The 20,938-nt window shown below is 37.5% G+C and overlaps 1 protein-coding gene across 1 annotated transcript in view; it reads left to right on the plus strand.

The window, feature by feature from the left end:
* LOC109399409 (F-actin-capping protein subunit alpha) overlaps nt 1–13,846 on the plus strand; it is a 59,998-nt gene extending 46,152 nt beyond the window's left edge. The window contains exon 3 of the mRNA XM_019671847.3: nt 12,874–13,846. Coding sequence (XP_019527392.1) covers nt 12,874–13,496 — 623 coding nt within the window. The 3' untranslated portion in view covers nt 13,497–13,846. The remainder of the gene's footprint in view (nt 1–12,873) is intronic.
* Nucleotides 13,847–20,938: the final 7,092 nt, after the last annotated feature.

Below are 20,938 nucleotides of genomic sequence, written 5' to 3' on the forward strand. Positions count from 1 at the left end.
GAAGAAAAATATTAGAAAAATAAAATATTAAAAGTCGATTTTTGAGGTTTTGTCCGGCTTCCGGCCACTGTGCGACGGTGGCATACAGCTGCGATTGCCTGCTCGCCAAAAGAGGTTCCGATTCGCGCGCGCTCTCCGCTGGAAGAAACAACACCATAAAAGGCAATAATATACTCATACCATGCCGGCTCTCATAGGTAGACTGGACGCAAGCATTGCATACCACACTAGCGGGCACAGGCTGCCAAGACGTAAGACTGGTCATTGTGCGATATGAGGACGAGTCATTCCGCTGAAGTTGAATGCCTCCCAGCACTGCTGTCTCGAGTTGATAGCTCAAAAGCCTCTAGCACCACTGACTGATAGCAGTTTCTTCGGTGGTCGTTCCGACGACGATATATAACGCGCGAAAGGGAATCGTGGTGAAGCGTTCAGAAGAAGGGACAAAATAGGTCTATGTATTCTTATCGCAAAGGCTTCAATTTCAGTTAGGCTGCATTTTGAGACTTATCATTTCGGAGCGAACTTCGACGGTTGGTGGTTTTCCTGGAAGACTTTGATATCGATGCAAATACAAACTGGATGTTCCGGTGACCATGTGTACCATGATAAGAAAATACATCGTAAAGCAGGGGAATTTTCGTTTGTTGATCAATGGATTGCGCAGTGTAGCACCATATGTAGATAATGGCGTTGGGGAAAAATGATGAATAATATTAGTTTGTTGATTTAACATGGATGAAAATCCATTTTCCTGAGCAAATGTTTCCTATTTACGTTGGTGTCACCGTGAAATTTTTGATGTAAGAATCTTTGGGATCAAACGTCATGAACCTTACAGTCTAATTCTGTTAATAAATTCTGATTTACATATCTTTACGATCTTTGTACCGACTTTTCGAACCCTCTAGGCAGAATACCCTCTTCGATAAGTGGATAACTCACACTGAGGAAGATTACAAGTGGAAGTCGAAATACGCGTATCTGTCAAAGGATAAGCAAAATAGGGCGGAATTGAAAGGTACGAAACTGATTACACTCATTCGAATACCTTTACAAGTCATTTTTTTATCACAAAATAATAAATTTATGTAATTTACATTGTCGGTCATTGTGGCAACGACTTTCGGATTCTGAGGTTTTCATTGTTTTAAACTTCGACGCCTTATATTCCATTAAAATGCTTAGATATAGTAACAAACGGTGAGTTGAAGATTCCAAAATTACGGAAAGATTTTCAAGTACGCGGTCGCCTTAGTTTGTTTTTAACGGTCGTCATGTCATAATAAACCATATTTCTGGCTGGGCGATTATAATCGGTCTGTCTCTCTATCTTTCAAATATCTTTTCTGATGCAGCAGCAATGGGGCACGTTCGGTGTAGTACTAGAATTGTAGTAATGAGCTGAATTTTAGTATGGTGAGAAGGTCAATTCTCCGTTTCTGCTATGAAATGGTGCAAAAAGCGTGGGTATTATGATTCCTTGCCTAATTTGATGCTGTTTGAGCAAAACTTTGGATAACTATGTTGTTTATGTTGCAAGAAATGGAGAAAACAACAACACTGTTTTCCAAATTTTTGCTCAAACAGCATCAAATTAGGCAATGAATCATAACACCCACACTTTTTGCACCATTTCACTGCAGAAACGGAGAATTGACCTTCTCACCATACAAAAATTCAGCTCATTACTACAAATCTAGTACTTCACCGATCTGTCCTATTAACAGTTTATCCAATATATTGCAATACGTAGTGTTTTTTTTTATTTCATTAGGAAGCTTAGAGTGTTTCTAAAAACACAAAGCATAGGTAATACTTATGAAAAAATGTTTAAAGAGATCAACTATTATCGTGTAAGACCACTAACACCTAAAACTACTTTAGTCAATAATCTAATTACTATACTTTTTATACTATGCCATACAGTTGAAGTATATTTTGCCATGATAATATCGAGAGAAAAAAGTTACATTAACCCTCTAATACCCAATTTTTTTTATTTTGATCTAAGTATCATTTTTCGTCATCTAAAATCGATTTAAACATGTTTTGGAAGATGATTCTTTTTAATTCTCGATTTCGTGAATTTCAGTTTTTGATTTTTCTAATTTTTATTTTTGAACATCCTCACACTTTTATATTTTTCCTGGAAGCCAATTTGGGGAACAGATTTTTTGAGATGAAAACATTTTGAGATTTTATGATTATTGTTGAAATATTATTATTTTAAATTTTTTTCACAGGAAATTTTATTTTTCGTGTGATTTCAAGGAAAATAATTTTAGAGTGTATTCGATTCCCTTAAACTATTAAACAAGGATAGAATGATTTGGGAAAAAAATAAAATATGTTAATTGTAGCGATTCAATACAAAATAAACAATGACTTCTAAAAGGTGACTAAAACATCAATTTTTCAATGATTTTCAAAAAATGTAAATACGTTTTATAATACACCAAAAACCATTTTGAGATATACAAAACAGTCCTTAATATCAGCCAAAAATATGAACATTGTGATTTTCCTCGAAACAAAAATTACAAAAATGATCAAACTATACCCCGTCTAAAGGCGGGATTGGGTATTAGAGGGTTAACCTCGATCTGGTGATATAAATCGATCAACTTTAATGATGCAATGCATCACCAATAAAGCACTCGATAATAGCCATCGTACGAAGCACCACAAGTTACCTTCAAATAACTTGAGGCACTGACAGTAATAACGTCAGATAGTTTAGCATAATTGGCGTCAATCAGATGCCTGGCACGGATACCAGAGTATGATGGTCAACATTGCAAATCTCCATTAAATCTATAAAATGAGTCATCGCCAGCCCGTCAGCCCCAGTCTCGCCGGTTGTCGTCGCTCCAAATTGCATCTTATTAGTTTCCTTCCATCATCGTCGGAGCCAGAGGTGGGGTTTGATTTTGATTGCTGTGGCGGACAGCCTTGAAGCGAGAGTGAAACCTTATCGGGTTACGCCGCCGTGTGGTCTTTCCCTAACATCCGTTGAATCATGCTTTTGATGCTTCTTCTTTCGTTTTGTTGCATGTTTTGTTGGTGCAGAAGAAGGAAACTCTTCGAAGTGTAATGGGCGCGATGATCTTACCGCATGCACGGGCGTAACTGTTTCACCTATTTTTTTGATAGGAAGTGGTGCAGACGTCATTCAGCTCGTGGGTGATTTCGTCTACTTCTAACTTCTAACTTCTATATGTAACATACTGTGAGGTATGTTATGCTCAAATCGAGATTTTGAGACTGCAGCTTTCCCCTCTTAGTAGCGCCCACATTCGTCATCTAAGTCGCGGTTCAGTTATACCTGTATAGTGGAGTAAGTCCCGCCGTTTGATTTCTTGTAGTCCGTTTTAGTAATTTACAAGAATGAATATGACCTCATGTGTTCCATTGTTGTTATTCGAATTCATTTGTCATGCCCGTCTCGGAATATCTTCCCCATATCTATGCCTATTGTATTATCCTCCTACTTACAGTGTCATACAAAACAATAAGACCATTTGCCATTTTTCATACAAAATGGCCCGATCTGGCGAAATTGTGCTCGGCTTAAATCAAAAGTTACATATAAATGATTCAAAACAAAAATATGACAACTTCCAGATTGCCATTACAACTGGATATAGGGTAGGAATTTACTTCATCATATGGCTAATTCCCGTCAATTATCAATAATACTAGTTTACAAAATAAAACGAAAGTCGTGAACTTTTGTCAACGACCAAAATTTTTGAAGCACAATTTAGCGCTGATTTCGAAACCGTGCTTCAAAAATTTTTAAATGGAACAGTTTTTTTTGAGTTTTAGCTCAATATCGAATTTTACAGCTTTTCAAAATATCGGCATTTACTAAAATTCAAACATGTTGCGTTTTGTTCAATCAATTTTAAATCTTTTTCCATAAATTAAAAGCTGAATATAATACCATTCGATCACCTCAATTCAGGTTTTGCGTCAGATTGATGAAATTCAAGATATTGGCAAGTTTTTGGGACAATCTCCTTAAATTTAAGCAAAATTTTCAAAAAAAAGGAGAAATATATTTTTTTTTTCAATACGAAAACAACAATTTAAAAATTCTTACTCAATGTTTATTTGATATATCATATGTAGGCGAGTTACAGTAAAAAATTCAGCTCAATCGGAGCATTGGTTACGAAGAATTAGATGTGTGAAGTCAGCGACTTTGCTTAAAAATAGAACAAAAATCGATTTCAGATTATCAACCTTGTATGGAAAGTCGAAAAAATTTCCGCTCTACTGTAATTTTTTTCCTTCGCGTTTTTGAACTCAGGAGGGCATGATTCTACACCAAAAATGATCATCAGCTTACCGAGTTCAAAAATGCTGTAAACTAGTGTAATCAATAATTAAAGATATTCCAACTTACTTTTGCCAATGACTCATTAGATGGATGCAAAATGACGTACACGCTCGTTGAAAACTACTCTAAAGTGAGTAGAATTCGACTCACTTTGTTAAAAAGTGGAACAGCTCAAAAAAGAGTAAATGAGCATTACTCACTTTAGAGTAATATTGGATATCCTTGAAATTAGAGTAGCTCGTACTCACTTTTATTTCACAGGAATTAAGCAAACTGAGTCGATTTCTACTCATTTTTGTAGATTTATTTACGTTGTTATTTTTTATATTTTCTCAAAAAAAAATGGAAATTTCACAATAAAAAGGTAAAATACACATTTTATTAGTACAGGTACTCTTCGATATAACGTACAAAAAATAATTCTCTTTGTACGTTATATCGAAGTGTACGTAATATCGAAGCAAAGCAAAATTCAATATTTTTATGCTAGTGTTGATGTATCAACTCAAATTAATAATTTCGGTGAAATTCACAAAACCAATAATAAAAAATTTGTGTTTTCATGAAAAACTCATTTCGTTTTTTGTGCTTTGATATAACGTACATTTTACTTCGATATAACGTACACTAAATGTTTCCCCAAATTGCGCTTATTTTGGGTAAAAAGCTAATGCTGCAACAAAACATTGATTTGAGTGATTTCGTAGTTTGTCTGAGGGTTATTTCTGGAAAAAAATTAAAAAAAATCAATGTTGTACGTTATATCGAAGCCAAATGTACGTTATATCGAATTCGCTATATCGAGGCGAAAGATATTGACTATTCACTTGAGCCATTAATTGATCTGGATGCAATAAGTTCTCCCATGTTATGGTTCATACTCCGTTCAGTTTTTACCTCGGCTTTTGCTGACAATCGTCGGCATCTAATCCGCCTGATGTAACAGGGAGTCCATGATCCATGGTCAGCAGCCCCAGCACCATATCGATCAACTGCTAGAAGAGTATCTTTCCAATAAGGAAGTTCTCGGGATGCGTAGCCCTGGGCGGTAAATGATGGTTTTGAAAATCTAGTTTAGAAGTACTATCTTGAGTTTCGATGTTAAATCAATCCATCAATCCCTACCGAGATGCATACTTACTTTTCAAAACCACATTTTTCATTGACGTTTCAAGAAATTAGCGGTGAAGGGCACTATATTTTTTTCTCACAAAGTTCGAAAATATTTTCAATAGCTTAACTGGCAAAGATGCTTCCAAATTCTGAGGCAAACTGAGTAAGCAACTGAGTCGAATTCAACTCACTTTAGAGTAGTTTTCAACAGGCGTATAGGCTATCAATAACCAGCCTTCATAACACTGGAAATCGAATTACGCAAAATTCACGTTTCAATTTCCCTCCACTTACGACTTCACAATTTTTCTCGGTTTGCATATGCCGAAGGCAACCGCACCAAAGCTGCAGCTAGCCGAATAGGCCTTCTTCACCGTTCAATTTTCACTTCGCCAGATTCACTTGTTGTACTGACCTTCAATTCACACCGCACAATAGCTTTGTGGCACTCCAAAGATGGATTTCACTGCTGCAGAGTGCAGCAAAAGCTGCTCAATTTTTGAATTAAATTGTTTTTTTCCCATCGGTTTGTTAAAAACAAACAGCTGTCTTCATCCTTGGAAAGATGCAGGCAAATATGTGCGTGGATACTTTGCATACGTAACATGGTGCTTCACAACCACTTACTCGTACCGGTGAAATGATTCTCTCACGGAGGAGCTACGGTGATCTGATTTTGTTGAAAATTTAGAAGTTTGAAAGGGAAATATCAGTTCCCCAATCAGTTTAATCATCATTTTTTGGTAAATTTATCGATAAAATGAATTTTTCTACCCCGATCCCACATTAAATTTTATCTGGAACGACTCAATCACTAAAATACGAAATGTGATTTCACAAAACTTAACCTCACTTTAGGAAGCCAATCGTGCGCAACCAGAGCTGATTAATACTAAGCAGCGCACAGTGTTTTATTTTGCCGATTTCGTACGCTTTTTTTAATAACGCTTCAACCGTTGATTTTTGCGATTTATTTTTTTCGGAGAAATTTCTACATAAGACAAAGCGCATCTTTTGACATAAGGAGTTGAATGATTAATCAAACAAACAACTTTATCAAAGACGTCATAATGCTAAACCTCATACTTTACAAGATATATTGCGTTGTATGTGCATGACCCCTAGAAATCATATATTTCATCATAACTTTTTAACGGGGTTTTTTACATTTTTTGCGTCTTCTACAAAGTTGTTTGGAATGTAAGAATACATGTTTTTGCTGAACATCGAAAAACGCTAGCTTTTGAAATAACAAAGTTATTTTCAAATTTCTGATTTTTATAGGGTAACTTTGAACTCGTCTAACTTCTTTCGGCGCAAAATGGCGCAGAGAACCGTTCCGAATAACAAAACAACTATATTTCTACTATATGAAAATGAATTAAACTTTTGTATACAAGTGTATTCTTTATGGGTCATGGTAGGAAAACAAACAATTATCAAATATAGAAATTACTTAATAACTTCGTCATTTAAAGAGATAAAATGTCGTAATGTTTAGTGTGTATTGTGTATTTTTATATGATCAACAACTTTGCAGAACATGCAAATAATGTAAAAATTCTGGATTAAAAGTTATAATAAAAATAAATTTCTGAGTGATTTTTTAATAAGTTCATTTATTATAACTCGTTAAAATAATCATAGATTTTTACCAAGATTTTCTACATTTTTTCATGTTCTAAAAAGCTGTTAAGCATACAAAAATACGCAATTTTGCTAAAGATTGCGGCATTCTATCGTTAAATTAAAAAGTTATTAAATAATTTCAATATTTGATAATTTAAGCATAATTTTTCAAATCGACGTATCTAACTTTTTCACTGATCTGAGTAAATTCATGGTCAATGTTGACGACCATTTCATTAAAATAGTTTTTTATAAAAAGACTTTTCATAAGTTTTTTCGTGCTTAACATCACCAGGGATATAGCACGCACTAGGTAAGAAACAAAACCTACTCATTCCATATCATTTTCACAATGAATTTTGACAAAAATACACATACACCGGGTTGGTTCGAGATACGTCATGCCAGATACGTCGCTTTTGTATGGTGCCAGTTTGGTGTATCTGTTACTTTTGATTTTGCCTAGATACGTCGTTTGGTTTTCTCATATATCAAAACGGTGTATTTATCAGTAAAGTTGTAAACATCAAAATAGTTAGATACGTCGTTTCGATAAATATGCTTAGTTAAACAAATTAAGCAATAAATCATCAAACAGTGATGTGGATTCTTAAATTTGCTTTATGAATCATGCATGCAGCAGTAAACCCGGATTTGTTTACATTCTCGAGTTACGTCGGATTGAAAAGTTATGCTTGAATTGTTTGTTTATTTACCATGACACATAAAGGGTACACTTGTATACAAAAGTTTAAGCCATTTTCATATACCTAGTAGAAATATAGTTGTTTCATTATTCGGAACGGTTTTCTGCGCCATTTTGCGCCGAAAGAAGTTAGACGAGTTCAAAGTTACCCTATAAAAATCAGAAATTTGAAAATAACTTTGTTATTTCAAAAGCTAGCGTTTTTCGATGTTCAGCAAAAACATGTATTTTTACATTCCAAACAACTTTGTAGTAGACGCAAAAAATGTAAAAAATCCCGTTAAAAGGTTATGATGATATATATGATTTCTTGGGGTTATGCACATACAACGCAATATATCTTGTAAAGTATGAGGTTTAGCATTATGACGTCTTCGACAAAGTTGTTTAAAATTGCATTTTGCACAACTTTGCCGAAGACATCACACGCTCAGAAAACCGTTCTGATAAACGTGAACAAACAAATGCAAATATGAGAACAAGCAAATATACACCGTGAACTGGAACTAGTTCCAGCTGTCAATATAAGCGTTCTGGAAAACGTGATATCTAGTTCACGGTGTACATTTCTTATTGTTGTTATCGTTGCTATGCATAGTTCCCGTTTGTTCCCGTTGCCGTGACTGGGAGTGCACGTATATCGGAACGGATTTTTTTGCGTGCAGCGCTTTGACCCGATATCCCTCATAAAAAGTTAAACATTCCACTTTCACGATTGTGTTGGTGATCATTTTGACCGGAGTATAAATTTATGCTCCACGTAAGGAGGCACAATCCAACCTGTCAAACTCTGTAGAGAAAAAATAAGATGCCGTCCCCTTGGATTCTCTAGCTCAAGCGGGACAAAACGCTTGATAGCGCTGCCTCCAAATGTCGGGTGTCGGTCTAGTATCTGGTGAGGGTGACGAGGTGAGGGCTCTCACTGTTGAAAAAACTCTGAAGGCCAAAAACCTGGACGAGATAATATCGTTGAATCGCTGGTCATGACACGGAAAGAGCCAACTAGGACACAGGTGGTCTTGGGTCAGCAGCTTCCTGGGAGGGAAGCTTTAGGTGAACACAAGTCGTGGAATTGTAAAGACCCGGACCGAAGCAAGCTTCGTTGGCTATGGGTGGAGGCCATAAGCCACTACTCGAACCCCTCCCAAGTATTTTGTATGAAATCCGCAAACAGCCAACACCCGATGGGAGGCCCAAAGTGCCCGGCCTTCAAGAGAACTGTGACAAATCACAGAGAACGCCACGCAGCTAAAATGGAACCACTGTGACGCAGCCCACAAACTGATGTATCAGGCAGTCACTGAGTGGAGGATGGATATCGCCATCACACTGCCAAAGTCGCAGTCAAGACCGATATAAGGTTAATCAAAAAGATCTGTACCCAAGTAACATTTTGATGGTCAATTAGTCTTGTAGAGGTTTTGAAAACCGTCGTAAAACCTTATATCTTATCTTTTATTTTTGGGTTAAAAAGGTTCTAAAAACCTCTTCTAGTCTACTTGACTAAACAATGCCAGTTGGGTAATGAGTGCCAATACGTACCCGTAGAATGATATGCATTAAAAATCATGTTGGCTTCCAACACAAGAGATGTAATGGTTCCTTCCGAGCAGTCTCCAGAGATGATAGGGGCTTTTTCCACGCCATAATCGGAGTTCTTGACCTCTTTTCGTACGATCGTTGAGGACTGGGGTAAGCGATGATGGGAACGTAGGTAAGGTCCCAAATCTCGACGGAATTACGAACATGTTGCAGAGGCTCTTATGATGTTCAGATCTGCTAGACAGTAATGTTTTAAAGTGGGAGTCTTTCCAATGGTATGTAACTAGCAGAGCCTGGTTCTATTGCCAAAGGTAAGAAAACAACTTGGAGACCCGTCGGCATGTTCGGCTTCCGGAAGGGGAAATCGACTGTAGACGGAAAAGTGACAGCTCCATTTGATTTGCATGGGAGGCGTTACGAGCATTACACTTTTTTCCTTACTTGCCAGCTGCGAACTACTCAAGTAATTTTGATGCGGAATCATTACTTGACCATTATTGCAGACTACATCCCAAATTGGACTATCAAACTTTTTATAGTACGCCTAAAAAGTGTGATAAAAGTGCACATTTGCCTCGGATCCGAGGCAACGTCTCGACGTCTTCGGGGCACTTATTCCTTCATTTACAAGAAATAAGTGCACCGTAGACCTCAATTCGATCCGACGTATCCCTGCGCTGTAATCACACTTTGAAGGTGTGTGCACACTATTGTGTCAGTTCAATTTGGGGTGCGGTCAGCTATACTTGTCCTATCTATTTGCACAGTTCGTACGAAGTGGAAACTAGCCATAACGTTGAACCATTCGTCATTGAAATCATCGTCATCATTAAACATTTGAAAGCAGTTTTTTCGTTCAAATCAAACATGTTTACAACGAAAATGGATTCACTGTGTTCCACATGAGGAATAGAATACAGTGAATACATTATTGTGGTCGTTGTTTTGATTTACTGACAAAAAACTGCTTTTCTATTTCCGAAAAAGTATGACGAATGCTTGAGCCATAAAAAAAGCGAATTCACTACAGCGCAGTATTGATCCTGTATGTAAGGAACGCATTCAAAAGGGCCAGCCAGTTGGGCTCCTGTGTCTTGGCCATGCGTCTTGGGATACCCGATTGCTTAAACAAGATTATCGGAAGCGTGCTTCGAAATGCATGGCACAAGGGGCACACGTAGGACTGTCACGGTTGATCTCAATGGTTAAATGGGAGCGTGTGTGGGACAGTTCCACCAAAGGAAGATAGACCCACAGGTTGATTCCGAGGGTAAGCCGTAGGGAAGTCACATTCCACCTGACTCAGACCGTTTCGGGCCATGACTGCTTTGGACAGTATCTACAGTGTATCAAACAATTGTCCGTACAGCAATTTTTTGGTCAAAATAATTTTTCATTTAAATGATTACAACTTTTTTATACGTCAATCAAAAACGCTGATTTTCTGACCAATTATAACCCATATATTAAAGCTACATTGGTAAAATTTTGAGCGAGATCGAATAAGTTTTCTGAAAGTTATGGAACTTTTAGTAAAACTTATAAAATTTTTGAATACATTTTTAAAACATTATATCTTGATATGTACTTGATGAAACTTTTTCAATATTTTTCGTGTTACAGCTTATACCTAAGGCTTTCATATGCAGCTTCGTTTAAGATTTTATATTCACTACAAAAAATATGAAAAATCTGTATACGTTCAGAGTGTCACTTGGAAATTTATCATATTTTGATCAATAAAAGTGCCAAGTGTTCTCAACTTTTTTAAACCCTCTTAATGATATATTTTTATACAGGACCTACTAAACTACAAATGAAGAGTAGGTCCTATGGATTTTTCGTTCAGTTAATGCGCATTTATTTGTGGAAAACGTTTGGCAGATTATATGTGCAAAATATGGTAAATTTTAAAACATCGTCAACTACATACGCACATTTTTCATATATTTTGTGGTGAATATAAAACCCCAAACATGGCTGCGTATGAAAGCCTTAGGTATAAGATGTAACACAAAAAAAAATGAAAAAAAAAATCATCGAGTACATATTGAGTTATAATGTATTAAAAATGTGTTCAAAAATCTTATAAGTTTTACTAAAAGTTCTATAACTTTCAGAAAACTTATTCGATCTCGCTCAAAATTTTACTAATGGAGCTTTAATATATGATTCATGATTGGTCAAAATTTCAGCGTTTCTGATTGACGCATAAAAAAGTTATTACCACTTGAATGAAAAATTATTTTGACAAAAAAATTGCTGTACGGACAATTGTTTGATACACTGTATACTGTCTCGGAGTTGTTTTCCGGGATTCATATAAGAGTTCCATCCGAGATTCCTTCATATGTTTCTTTCTAAATTATTTCAGGAGTTTCTCCTGGGATTCCTCCATAATTTCCAATCCAGATTCTTCCTGTAGTTTCTTCTAAAATTCCTTCCTCTATCGGTAGAAATATCGTACCTTCTGGTCCAATTTGTGTGAAATCTTCTGGCATTTGCTACGGAGATTCATCCAGCAAATCATCCAAGAGCCCGGAAAATCTTCCAGGTGATCTTTCTTGTATTTATCCAGCATTTATTCCGAAACTATATTCAGAAAGTGCTTTGAAATCAAATGATTTGAGGAAACTCACAAATAATTTTACTTGGGCTTTCTTTTGGGATTCCGAAACGAATTATTTCGAAGAGTTTCTTCCGGTATTCCGGGTTTTTCCAGTAAAAAAATATGCATACAGTAATTATTTTCAGGATTCCTCAAAGAATTCCTGTCTGTATAATTCAAGCAGTTCCATACCGGATTCATCAAAGAGTTTCCTACGGCATTCCTAGGATCTCCTTCCGAGATTCTTCCAGAAGCTCATTTTAGGATTATTCCAGAAGTGCCTTCTAAGACTTCTTCTGGAGCTCCTTCCGAGATTTATCTGGGAGTTTCTTCTAGAATATAAAATGACATTCCTTCTGGGATTGATCCATGATATCTTCCGGGGATTCCTCCTAGAGTTTTTCCCAAAGGCTGCTTTAAAAGTTACTTCCGAGATTCCTTCAGGGGTTCTATCCGGCAAATGAATAAAAAAAAGTTCCGGAATTCGTCCAATAATTCCTCTCTGGATTCTAAAAGATTTTCCTTCGGTAATTTCTCTAGAAGATCCGGGATTTTTCTATATGTTTTTTCCTAATTTTTTCAGGGGTTTCTTCTGATTCTTCTCTGGTAAAACCCGTATAATTGGTCAAACTTCGAAAACGTGTGCTATCTGCTAACTTTTGCCAAAGCACGTACATATCTTCCATGAATTTCGAACCGAATTTATCTATGTTCGGTGTGCTAACTGATTAACTAATTACCTCCATTATCACAAGCGTCTAGGCCATTTTTTCCCATGAGTCACCTCTGTAGATAAATTTCACACCTGCTGGTCACTAATTAGGCAACACTCCGGTTTCCGTTTGTTACTTCTGTTTTGTTTGTCAAATGTATCCACACGTGACTAATAGAAAGTTTCATTTTCTCGTTTTCGTTCTGTTTCCACAGGAGGTGGCCGATTCTTTGACCCGCGGACCAAACAGAGCTTCAAATTCGACCACCTGCGCAAAGAGGCCCTGGACCTGCAGAACCATGAGTGCGATCACCTGTCGGAACCGTGGCGCGCCATGCTGGACATTGAAACGCTCACCTACTGTGCGAATCACTACCGCAACGGATCCTGCTCGGTGTACGGGCGCACCATCAACGGACACATCTCGCTGAGCGTATGCATCGAGGACCACCAGTTCCAGCCGAAGAACTTCTGGAACGGCCGGTGGCGCTCGGTGTGGAACATCAGCTTCCCGGCGTCCGGTGCCGGCACGGCCGAACTCAAGGGCATGCTGAAGCTGCAGGTGCACTACTACGAAGACGGTAACGTGCAGCTGGTGTCGTCGAAGGAGTTCCGCGAATCGGTGGTCATCTCGAATGAAGCCGCCACTGCCAAGGAGATCATACGGGTGGTCGAGGAGAGCGAACACGACTACCAGACGGCAATATCGGAGAACTACCAGACGATGTCCGATACGACATTCAAGGCGCTCCGGAGGCAGCTCCCCGTGACCCGGACGAAAATCGACTGGAGTAAGATAGTGTCGTATAGTATCGGTAAGGAACTGAAAACGCAATAGGCTGGTTAAGGACTTTATTATTACATTATTATAATTATTATTTTCTATGCGAGAGCGACCAGAGCGCGGAGGGGCGGGTCGTGATGTTTGCGGGGGGAGTCGATAAACAAAGTCTAGGTAAAAAAAACATACACAAACGAACGGTCGTCGTCCCACACGCGCATAACAGGACTACATACACAAGGATAGGGGGGACGTTACTCTAGCTAGGAAGTGAGGTTATGTGCAAACGAAACGAAACGACGCGGAAGGCTAAAAACAATTATTAATAAATTTAACAAATTACACTTCCTACCTTTGCGGAAGAAACGCACGCAATCAAGCCACAATATTCGACGCAGTACTAGAAGAGAGGATTCTATAACATTCCCCAGAAAACCATTCCCCAGAATACCAATCCCCAGAATTCCATTCCCCAGAAAACCATTTCCCAGAATGTACCATTCCCCAGAATGTACCATTTCCCAGAAATCCATTCCCCAGAATGCACCATTCCCCAGAAATCCATTCCCCAGAATGTACCATTCCCCAGAAAAGTTTAATATACTCTGCTAAAAAGTTTAATTCGATACACAAACAGTAAAATGTTGATCATAATGATATGTCCCGGACAGACATGTGATACGAGTATGATTCCTGTACAACGGTACGCAGTGTCAAGAAAATTCTAACAAGACTGACTTGAACTGAGAGAATTTTCAGTATGGCACTCATTTCAAGCGCAATTGTACAGTGATTCTTGTATCACATGTGTGTCATAAGTATTATAGGCAAGGATTTTAACATTATAGTGTTATTACGAGCAAATATCTATTTTTTGTATGGTATATGTAACAAATTAAGGTAAAAATGTATACATACATACATATCCATAAACATATTCTACAATGGTTCAAACGTTTAATTACCATTGTACACAGTTGCATGATGATCTTTAAACCTATCTTGAAAGTTCACAAACTGTTAGTTGCGTTGCTATACAATGTTTTGTTTTTGATAGATTTGTGAAAATTGTGCAGCACTTGTTTTACGATGAATAACGTTTTAAAAGTGATGTGCAAAATTTACAGAGAAAACGCATATTCTTCTGATGTTGTTCAGTGTACAAGATACTAAAGACTCAACTGACCACGTTTTTCTTTGCAAACGGTTGGAGGGATCCATCCCAATAGCTGTTCCTAATTATTCGCTTCAAAGGCTCTTCATTCATGCGGTATGAGAAGGGCTTTTATCATTATTCCAATACTATGAAATGGAATAGAAAAAGTGAACATTTAAGCAGTTTTAATGCCAACAATTCTAAATATTTTTAATGAAGAAGGGAAAAAGTATCATTGTTTTCCTTTTGGCATTCAAAAACCCAACAATGTTCCTTCTTTTTAAACAATATTCTTCTTAAAATTAAGGCAATTAGTAAAAATTTTTAAATTATTACTGCTTACATTTTCAACATAGATTCTCCCTTCTTTTCTACATAGGCTGTTCTTTCGAATTGCACTTTTCAGGAAATTATGGGCATTATTACAACCACCGGTGTTAAATTGCTGTTATATTTATAATATATTTTTTTTTTTCAAATTTCTAAACATCTGTGCTTGTGGTGCCGATTGTAACTAGCCTAAACATTGTAACTCGAAAGAACAGCCTATGTAGAAAAGAAAGGAAAATCTATGTTGAAAAAGTAAGCAGTTGTGATGCCGATAATTTCCTGAAAAGTGCAATTCGAAAGAACAGCCTATGCAGCAAAGAAGGAAAAGTCTATGTTGAAAATGAAAGCAGTTATAATTCCAATAATTGTACCAATTGCCTAAATTCTAAAAAAAGCTTGTTTAAAAAAAGGAACAGTGTTGGGCTTTTGAATGCCGCAAGGAAAACAATGTCACCACAGACAAACAGACGTAACACTTCGAACATTTTTCGATTTAAATTTTAGTCTCGGAAATAGGTTCGCTTAATTCTAAAAGGAATGAATTTGGCCAATCATCAACTAGATGGCAGTAGTGAGCAAACGTCAAACTCAAACAAAAACTATGCGAGCGCCGCGAATTGGCAGTTGGTCAACTCTCAAATTTTCAAATAAACCGTTAAATCGATGTACGATGGCAATTATCAGAGTGTTACGTTTCCTTCTTCGTTAAAAAAAATGTTTGAGTCGTTATAAGAATTGTTGGCATTACAACTGCTTATATGTTTATCAAAAATTTTCCCTTCTTTTGCATAGGCTGTTCTTTCCAGTTGCACTTTTCAAGAAATTATCGGCATATCAACTGCTTACTTTTTTAACATAGATTCTCCCTTCTTTTTTGCATAGGCTGTTCTTTCGAATTGCACTTTTCGGGAAATTATGGGCATTACAGCCTCCACCGGTGTTAAAATTGCTGTTATATTTATTTCATATTTTTTCTAAATTTCTAAACACCTGTGCTTGTGGTGCCGATAATTACCTGAATAGTGTAACTTGAAACAATAGCCTATGCAGAAAAGAAGGAAAAAAAACTACGTAGAAAATGTAAGAAGTTTTGATGCCGATAATTTACTGAAAAGTACAATTCGAAAGAACAGCCTATGCAGAAAAGAAGGAAAAATGTATGTTGAAAAAGTAAGCAGTTGCGATGCCAATAATTATACCAATAGCCTAAATTGTAAAGGCAAATCATGCTTATTTCCGAAGTTTTTCTTGTCAAATAAGAATTTTTGGCAGGATGTTTCTTCCGGTGATTTTTTACGAACAAATATTTGATTTTTAGCTATTAATATAAACCATTCAGAATTAAAGCAATAGTTTTATTTTTTTTCTGGGGAATGGAATTCTGGGGAATGGAATTCTGGGGAATGGTACATTCTGGGAAATGGTTTTCTGGGGAATGGTACATTCTGGGGAATGGAATTCTGGGGATTGGTTTTCTGGGGAATGGTTTTCTGGGGAATGTTATAGAATCGAAGAGAGAGGGGAAATGTATGTTTTCTATACGATTGGATACGAGCGACATAAAATTACCGGAAAACCTTAATTTTTTATTTTTGGTCATTTCGAGGGTTAACGTCACGTTGGTTCTAGGGAAAGTTATTTGGTTCGCTGTTTTAATAATAGATGGTTTAATCAGTATTTTGAATCCTTTACGTAACTTTTGGCGCGGGGGGGTCGGTCGAGAAAGATCACGTTTTGGAATTTCGGAATTTTTGTCGCTATCGGCTTTTGGTAATATCGACAATGGTACCTAGCTTTAGAGATCCAATTATGATGCCTGCATGTACGAAATATTTACCGCAGGCATCTATAGGCACAGATCTGCAGCTGCAGTCGTTGGGTGTTCTGCACTGCTTCGTAACCGTAAGGGAAGTTGTAATGGTCTTCGAATGGTCCAGATGGCATCGGCTCTGATGCGGACGTTGCATCTTCATCATCAGTCACTTTATTTTTTTCTGGATTTCTCTGGGAGTTCTCCCAAGATTCCGCCCAAAGCTTTTTCGGATTCGCTCCCAGAGTTGCTGCCGATGATCCTTAGAAGATATTGACGAATTGTTCCTAGGATTTCAGAATTGCTATCACGATTTCTGTAAGAGTTTTTCACGGGGTCTCTGTATGGAAGCAGTACCTCCCGAGATTTCTTCCAGAGGTTATCCCGATATGCTTTCAGAGTTTCTCGCCGGAATCCTTCCGAGGATCCTTCCAAAACTTATCCGTAGTTCCTTTAGGAATTTCTCTTATTGGTTTTCCAGGATGGATTTGCAACGGGAATTTTGCAGGATTTCTGCATGAGTTCTTCCAGGAATTTCTTCAAAAGAGTAATTCTGGATTTTTCTTAGAGGTCCTCGTGAGATTTTGTCCGTAGTTTCTCCACGGTGTGTTGAAGTGTTACTTAGGATTTCTTCCTATGTTCCTATCGAGATACATATCTTCAAACGGTTTTCTTCGGAGTTTATCGCAAGATTTTACATCAGAATCAGTAGGTCGGCTCCAGAGGCACGTTCTCTTCCATTTGGGAAATTTGTGCCATTATAGAAGTGATCCTGTGAAGCACAAACTTAGATTTTACATAGACTCCTTGCAATATTTCCCCGAGAATTTCTTACACGGAATTCCGTAGGTTTTCCGAAAAATATTCCAACAAAAACTCCTGAAAAAATCCCTTGAAGCAGTGGCGTCTCTTAACCTCACCTTTTACCTGTTCTACGGTCCAGAAATCAGTATTTCCGGTGATTTTATGATAAAAAACAAAACGCAAATAATCGAAAACATTATTTCGCATCATCCTACACCTATTATAAACTCATTTGCTCATAAAATTTTAAAATAAGTACTCGTAGAACAGGTAGATTTCAGGTTAGGAAATCGCTACTGCCTTAAAGAACTCCGGGAGCAACTGTCAGAGAAATCCCAAGAGGAACACCCAGAATCTCGGGACAACTTCTACAAGGGATTCTAGGAAAAACTTCGGGAATAATCTCGGGAAAATCCTAAAAATTCTCAGGTGGATTCCTGTATGAAATCCTGGAAACAACTACGAGGAAAAGTTTGTAAAACCCTCGAATGAAATCGGGGGAAGAGCTACATACAAAATAGCAGTAAAAGCTGTTGTAGCAATCCAGAAAGGAAGTCCGAAAGGAAACCAAAAAAAAAACTTGAGATGAAGTCCAGGATAAATCGTTATAAACTATGAGAGACATCATAAGAAGCAACGGCGGAGAAGTCCTGGGAGTAATTTCGATAGCAATCTTAGGTGAAACTTTAATAGAAATCATGCGTGAACATTTACCAAATATCCCGGAAGAGGATAATGTGAAATTCCCGGGAGAAACTCTAGAAGAAAGTTTATGAAAATATCTTAACCTTCTTCGTGCATTAGGTAACTCTCACCACGCTGACGTAGTGTACGCTCAGCGTGCCTGTCTGGTTCATAATGACCCCAATGTACGAATAGGGTTAAAGAAAATACAGGAGAGACTTTAGAAGAAATCCCACGAGGGACTCTCGGAAAGAAATCTCGGGAGAAAAACTCCTGCTGAAAATTCGGGCACAACCCCTGAAAAAAAAAACTAGGAGAAACCGCAGAAAAAACTCATGTATAAACTATGGAAGAAATCTTGGGAAGAACTCATAAAGAAATTTTGAGAGAAACACCGAGAGTAATCGTAGAAAATCACTTAAGAAGCATCCCAGGAAAAAAATTAAGAAAAAATCCACGACAATATCGGAGGAATATAGAAGATGGTTTCTTAGGAACTCCGAGAAAAAAACCTCGTGAGCAATACGGAAAACTTTTGTAAGACAGTCTGTAAGAACCCCGTGGATAACTCCAGGCGAAATTGGGAATTCAGGAATCCTGAAATGTTCTCATGGATGAAACCCCCATAGAATGGGGCACGTTCGGTGTAGTACTAGATTTGTAGTAATGAGCTGAATTTTAGTATGGTGAGAAGGTCAATTCTCCGTTTCTGCAATAAAATGGTGCAAAAAGCGTGGGTATTATGATTTCTTGCCTAATTTGATGCTGTTTGAGCAAAACTTTGGATAACTATGTTGTTTATGTTGCAAGAAATTTAGAAAACAACAACACTGTGCCTAAAATTTTGTTCAAACAGCATCAAATCAGGCAAGGAATCATAATACCCACGCTTTTTCCACCATTTTATTGCAGAAACGGAGAATTTTCCTTCTCACCATACTAAAATTCAGCTCATTACTACAAATCTAGTACTTCACCGATCTGTCCTATTGTTCGAATTTTGGTAGAAATCCGGAATGACCTCCGGGAAGAATCCAGGAATACTCCAAGAAAAATACTGCGAAAAAAACATGAAAGTAATTTTGTGAGATATTCTGGAAGGCATTCAGAAAAGTTGTCGGAAATTTCTGCTTGATCTATGAGTCCTCTTGTTGTTCCTCTAGCACGATTATCCAGGTGCCTTCTTCCTTTCGAATAATCATGAAGGGTTAATCTTCAACTTCTTCATAGAACCACAAGCTTCCAGTAAGATATATAAACCTTCAGCATTAAAGTTCGTTACTTTTTATTCATGCGGCCCACATGTTTCAATGGGACACGTTAGGTGTAGTACTAGATTTGTAGTAATGAGCTGCATTTTAGTATGGTGAGAAGGTCAATTCTCCGTTTCTGCAATGAAATGGAGCAAACAGCGTGGGTATTATGATTCCTTGCCTAATTTGATGCTGTTTGAGCAAAAATTTGGATAACTATGTTGTTTATGTTGCAAGAAATGAAGAACACAACAACACCGTTGCCTAAAGTTTTGCTCAAACATCATCAAATTAGGCAAGGAATCATAATACCCACGCTGTTTGCACCATTTCATTGCAGAAACGGAGAATTGACCTTCTCACCATACTACAATTCAGTTCATTACTACAAATCTAGTACTTCACCGATCTGTCCTATTGACCTTCTCAGCTTGAGTTCGACGCAACAACAGCAACTTCGTCCCTGTCTGGCTATCTGTACAGAAGTATCTTTATCTTACTTTACCCATTTCAACCTGAAAAACAGTTCATTATCTACCAAGTGGTTAAGATTTATCTAGCCTTAACCCGACGTCTCCACTAGACAGAAATGTCTTGCCATTTTGCTGGACAGATGTGTCATGACAGAAATGTTCTCTCGCTGTTTGCATGGAAAGCAGCGGTGTTGATCATTTCTGTTACGTTTTCTCTTTCTGGTAGCAAAATGGCAAGACATTTCTGTCTAGTGGAGACGTGGGGTAACTTAGCTCACGAAAGTAGACATCAGTATCAGTCTGAACTTCCAGAAAGGAGCCATCAGTTTGACATTCGATTGTGTCTGATAAACTTACTGAAGGAAACGTTGTATTTTTGAAGATTTTGTAGTTCCTGGAAGGAACATCCCGTGCAGAATTATTAACGTTGGGCGAAATGTTCAAGAGATATGGAGATATGTCTGTAGCCAGGATTCTCCATTTTTAAGTGAAGTTTCTGAAAGCATCGCATACAAAATTAAAAGCATAAAAATTTTCGACGACAAAATTCCCATGTCGTTAGAGATACAATGCGGCTTACAATGCCAATGTCTAAAAAAAATCACAGCAAAACAGTTTACGATCAAATGCTATCTTGGTACCGTAAACAACTTTGTGTGACAGTGTCACTATGGACGTTCTGATTTGAGAGCATGTCCATTCACATGAAAAGGGGAGCGGGACATTTGGCATAACGCCGTTTGACATAAGGTCATTTGGCATAAAGACATTTGGCATAACGGTCATTTGGCATAATCGAAATACACCCTTCTTTGTTATGCCAAGTGTCCATTATGCCAAATGACCGTCATGCTAAATGTCTTTATGCCAAGTGACCTTATGCCAAACGACCTTATGCCAAATGACACAGACTCCATGAAAAGGCATGCTAGCTAAATAGCAATTCATGGCATGCAGATCTGAGAATACATCCACTGACTTTAAATAAA

The sequence above is a fragment of the Aedes albopictus genome, chromosome 2, assembly GCF_035046485.1.
Source record: "Aedes albopictus strain Foshan chromosome 2, AalbF5, whole genome shotgun sequence".
Classification (NCBI taxonomy): domain Eukaryota; kingdom Metazoa; phylum Arthropoda; class Insecta; order Diptera; family Culicidae; genus Aedes; species Aedes albopictus.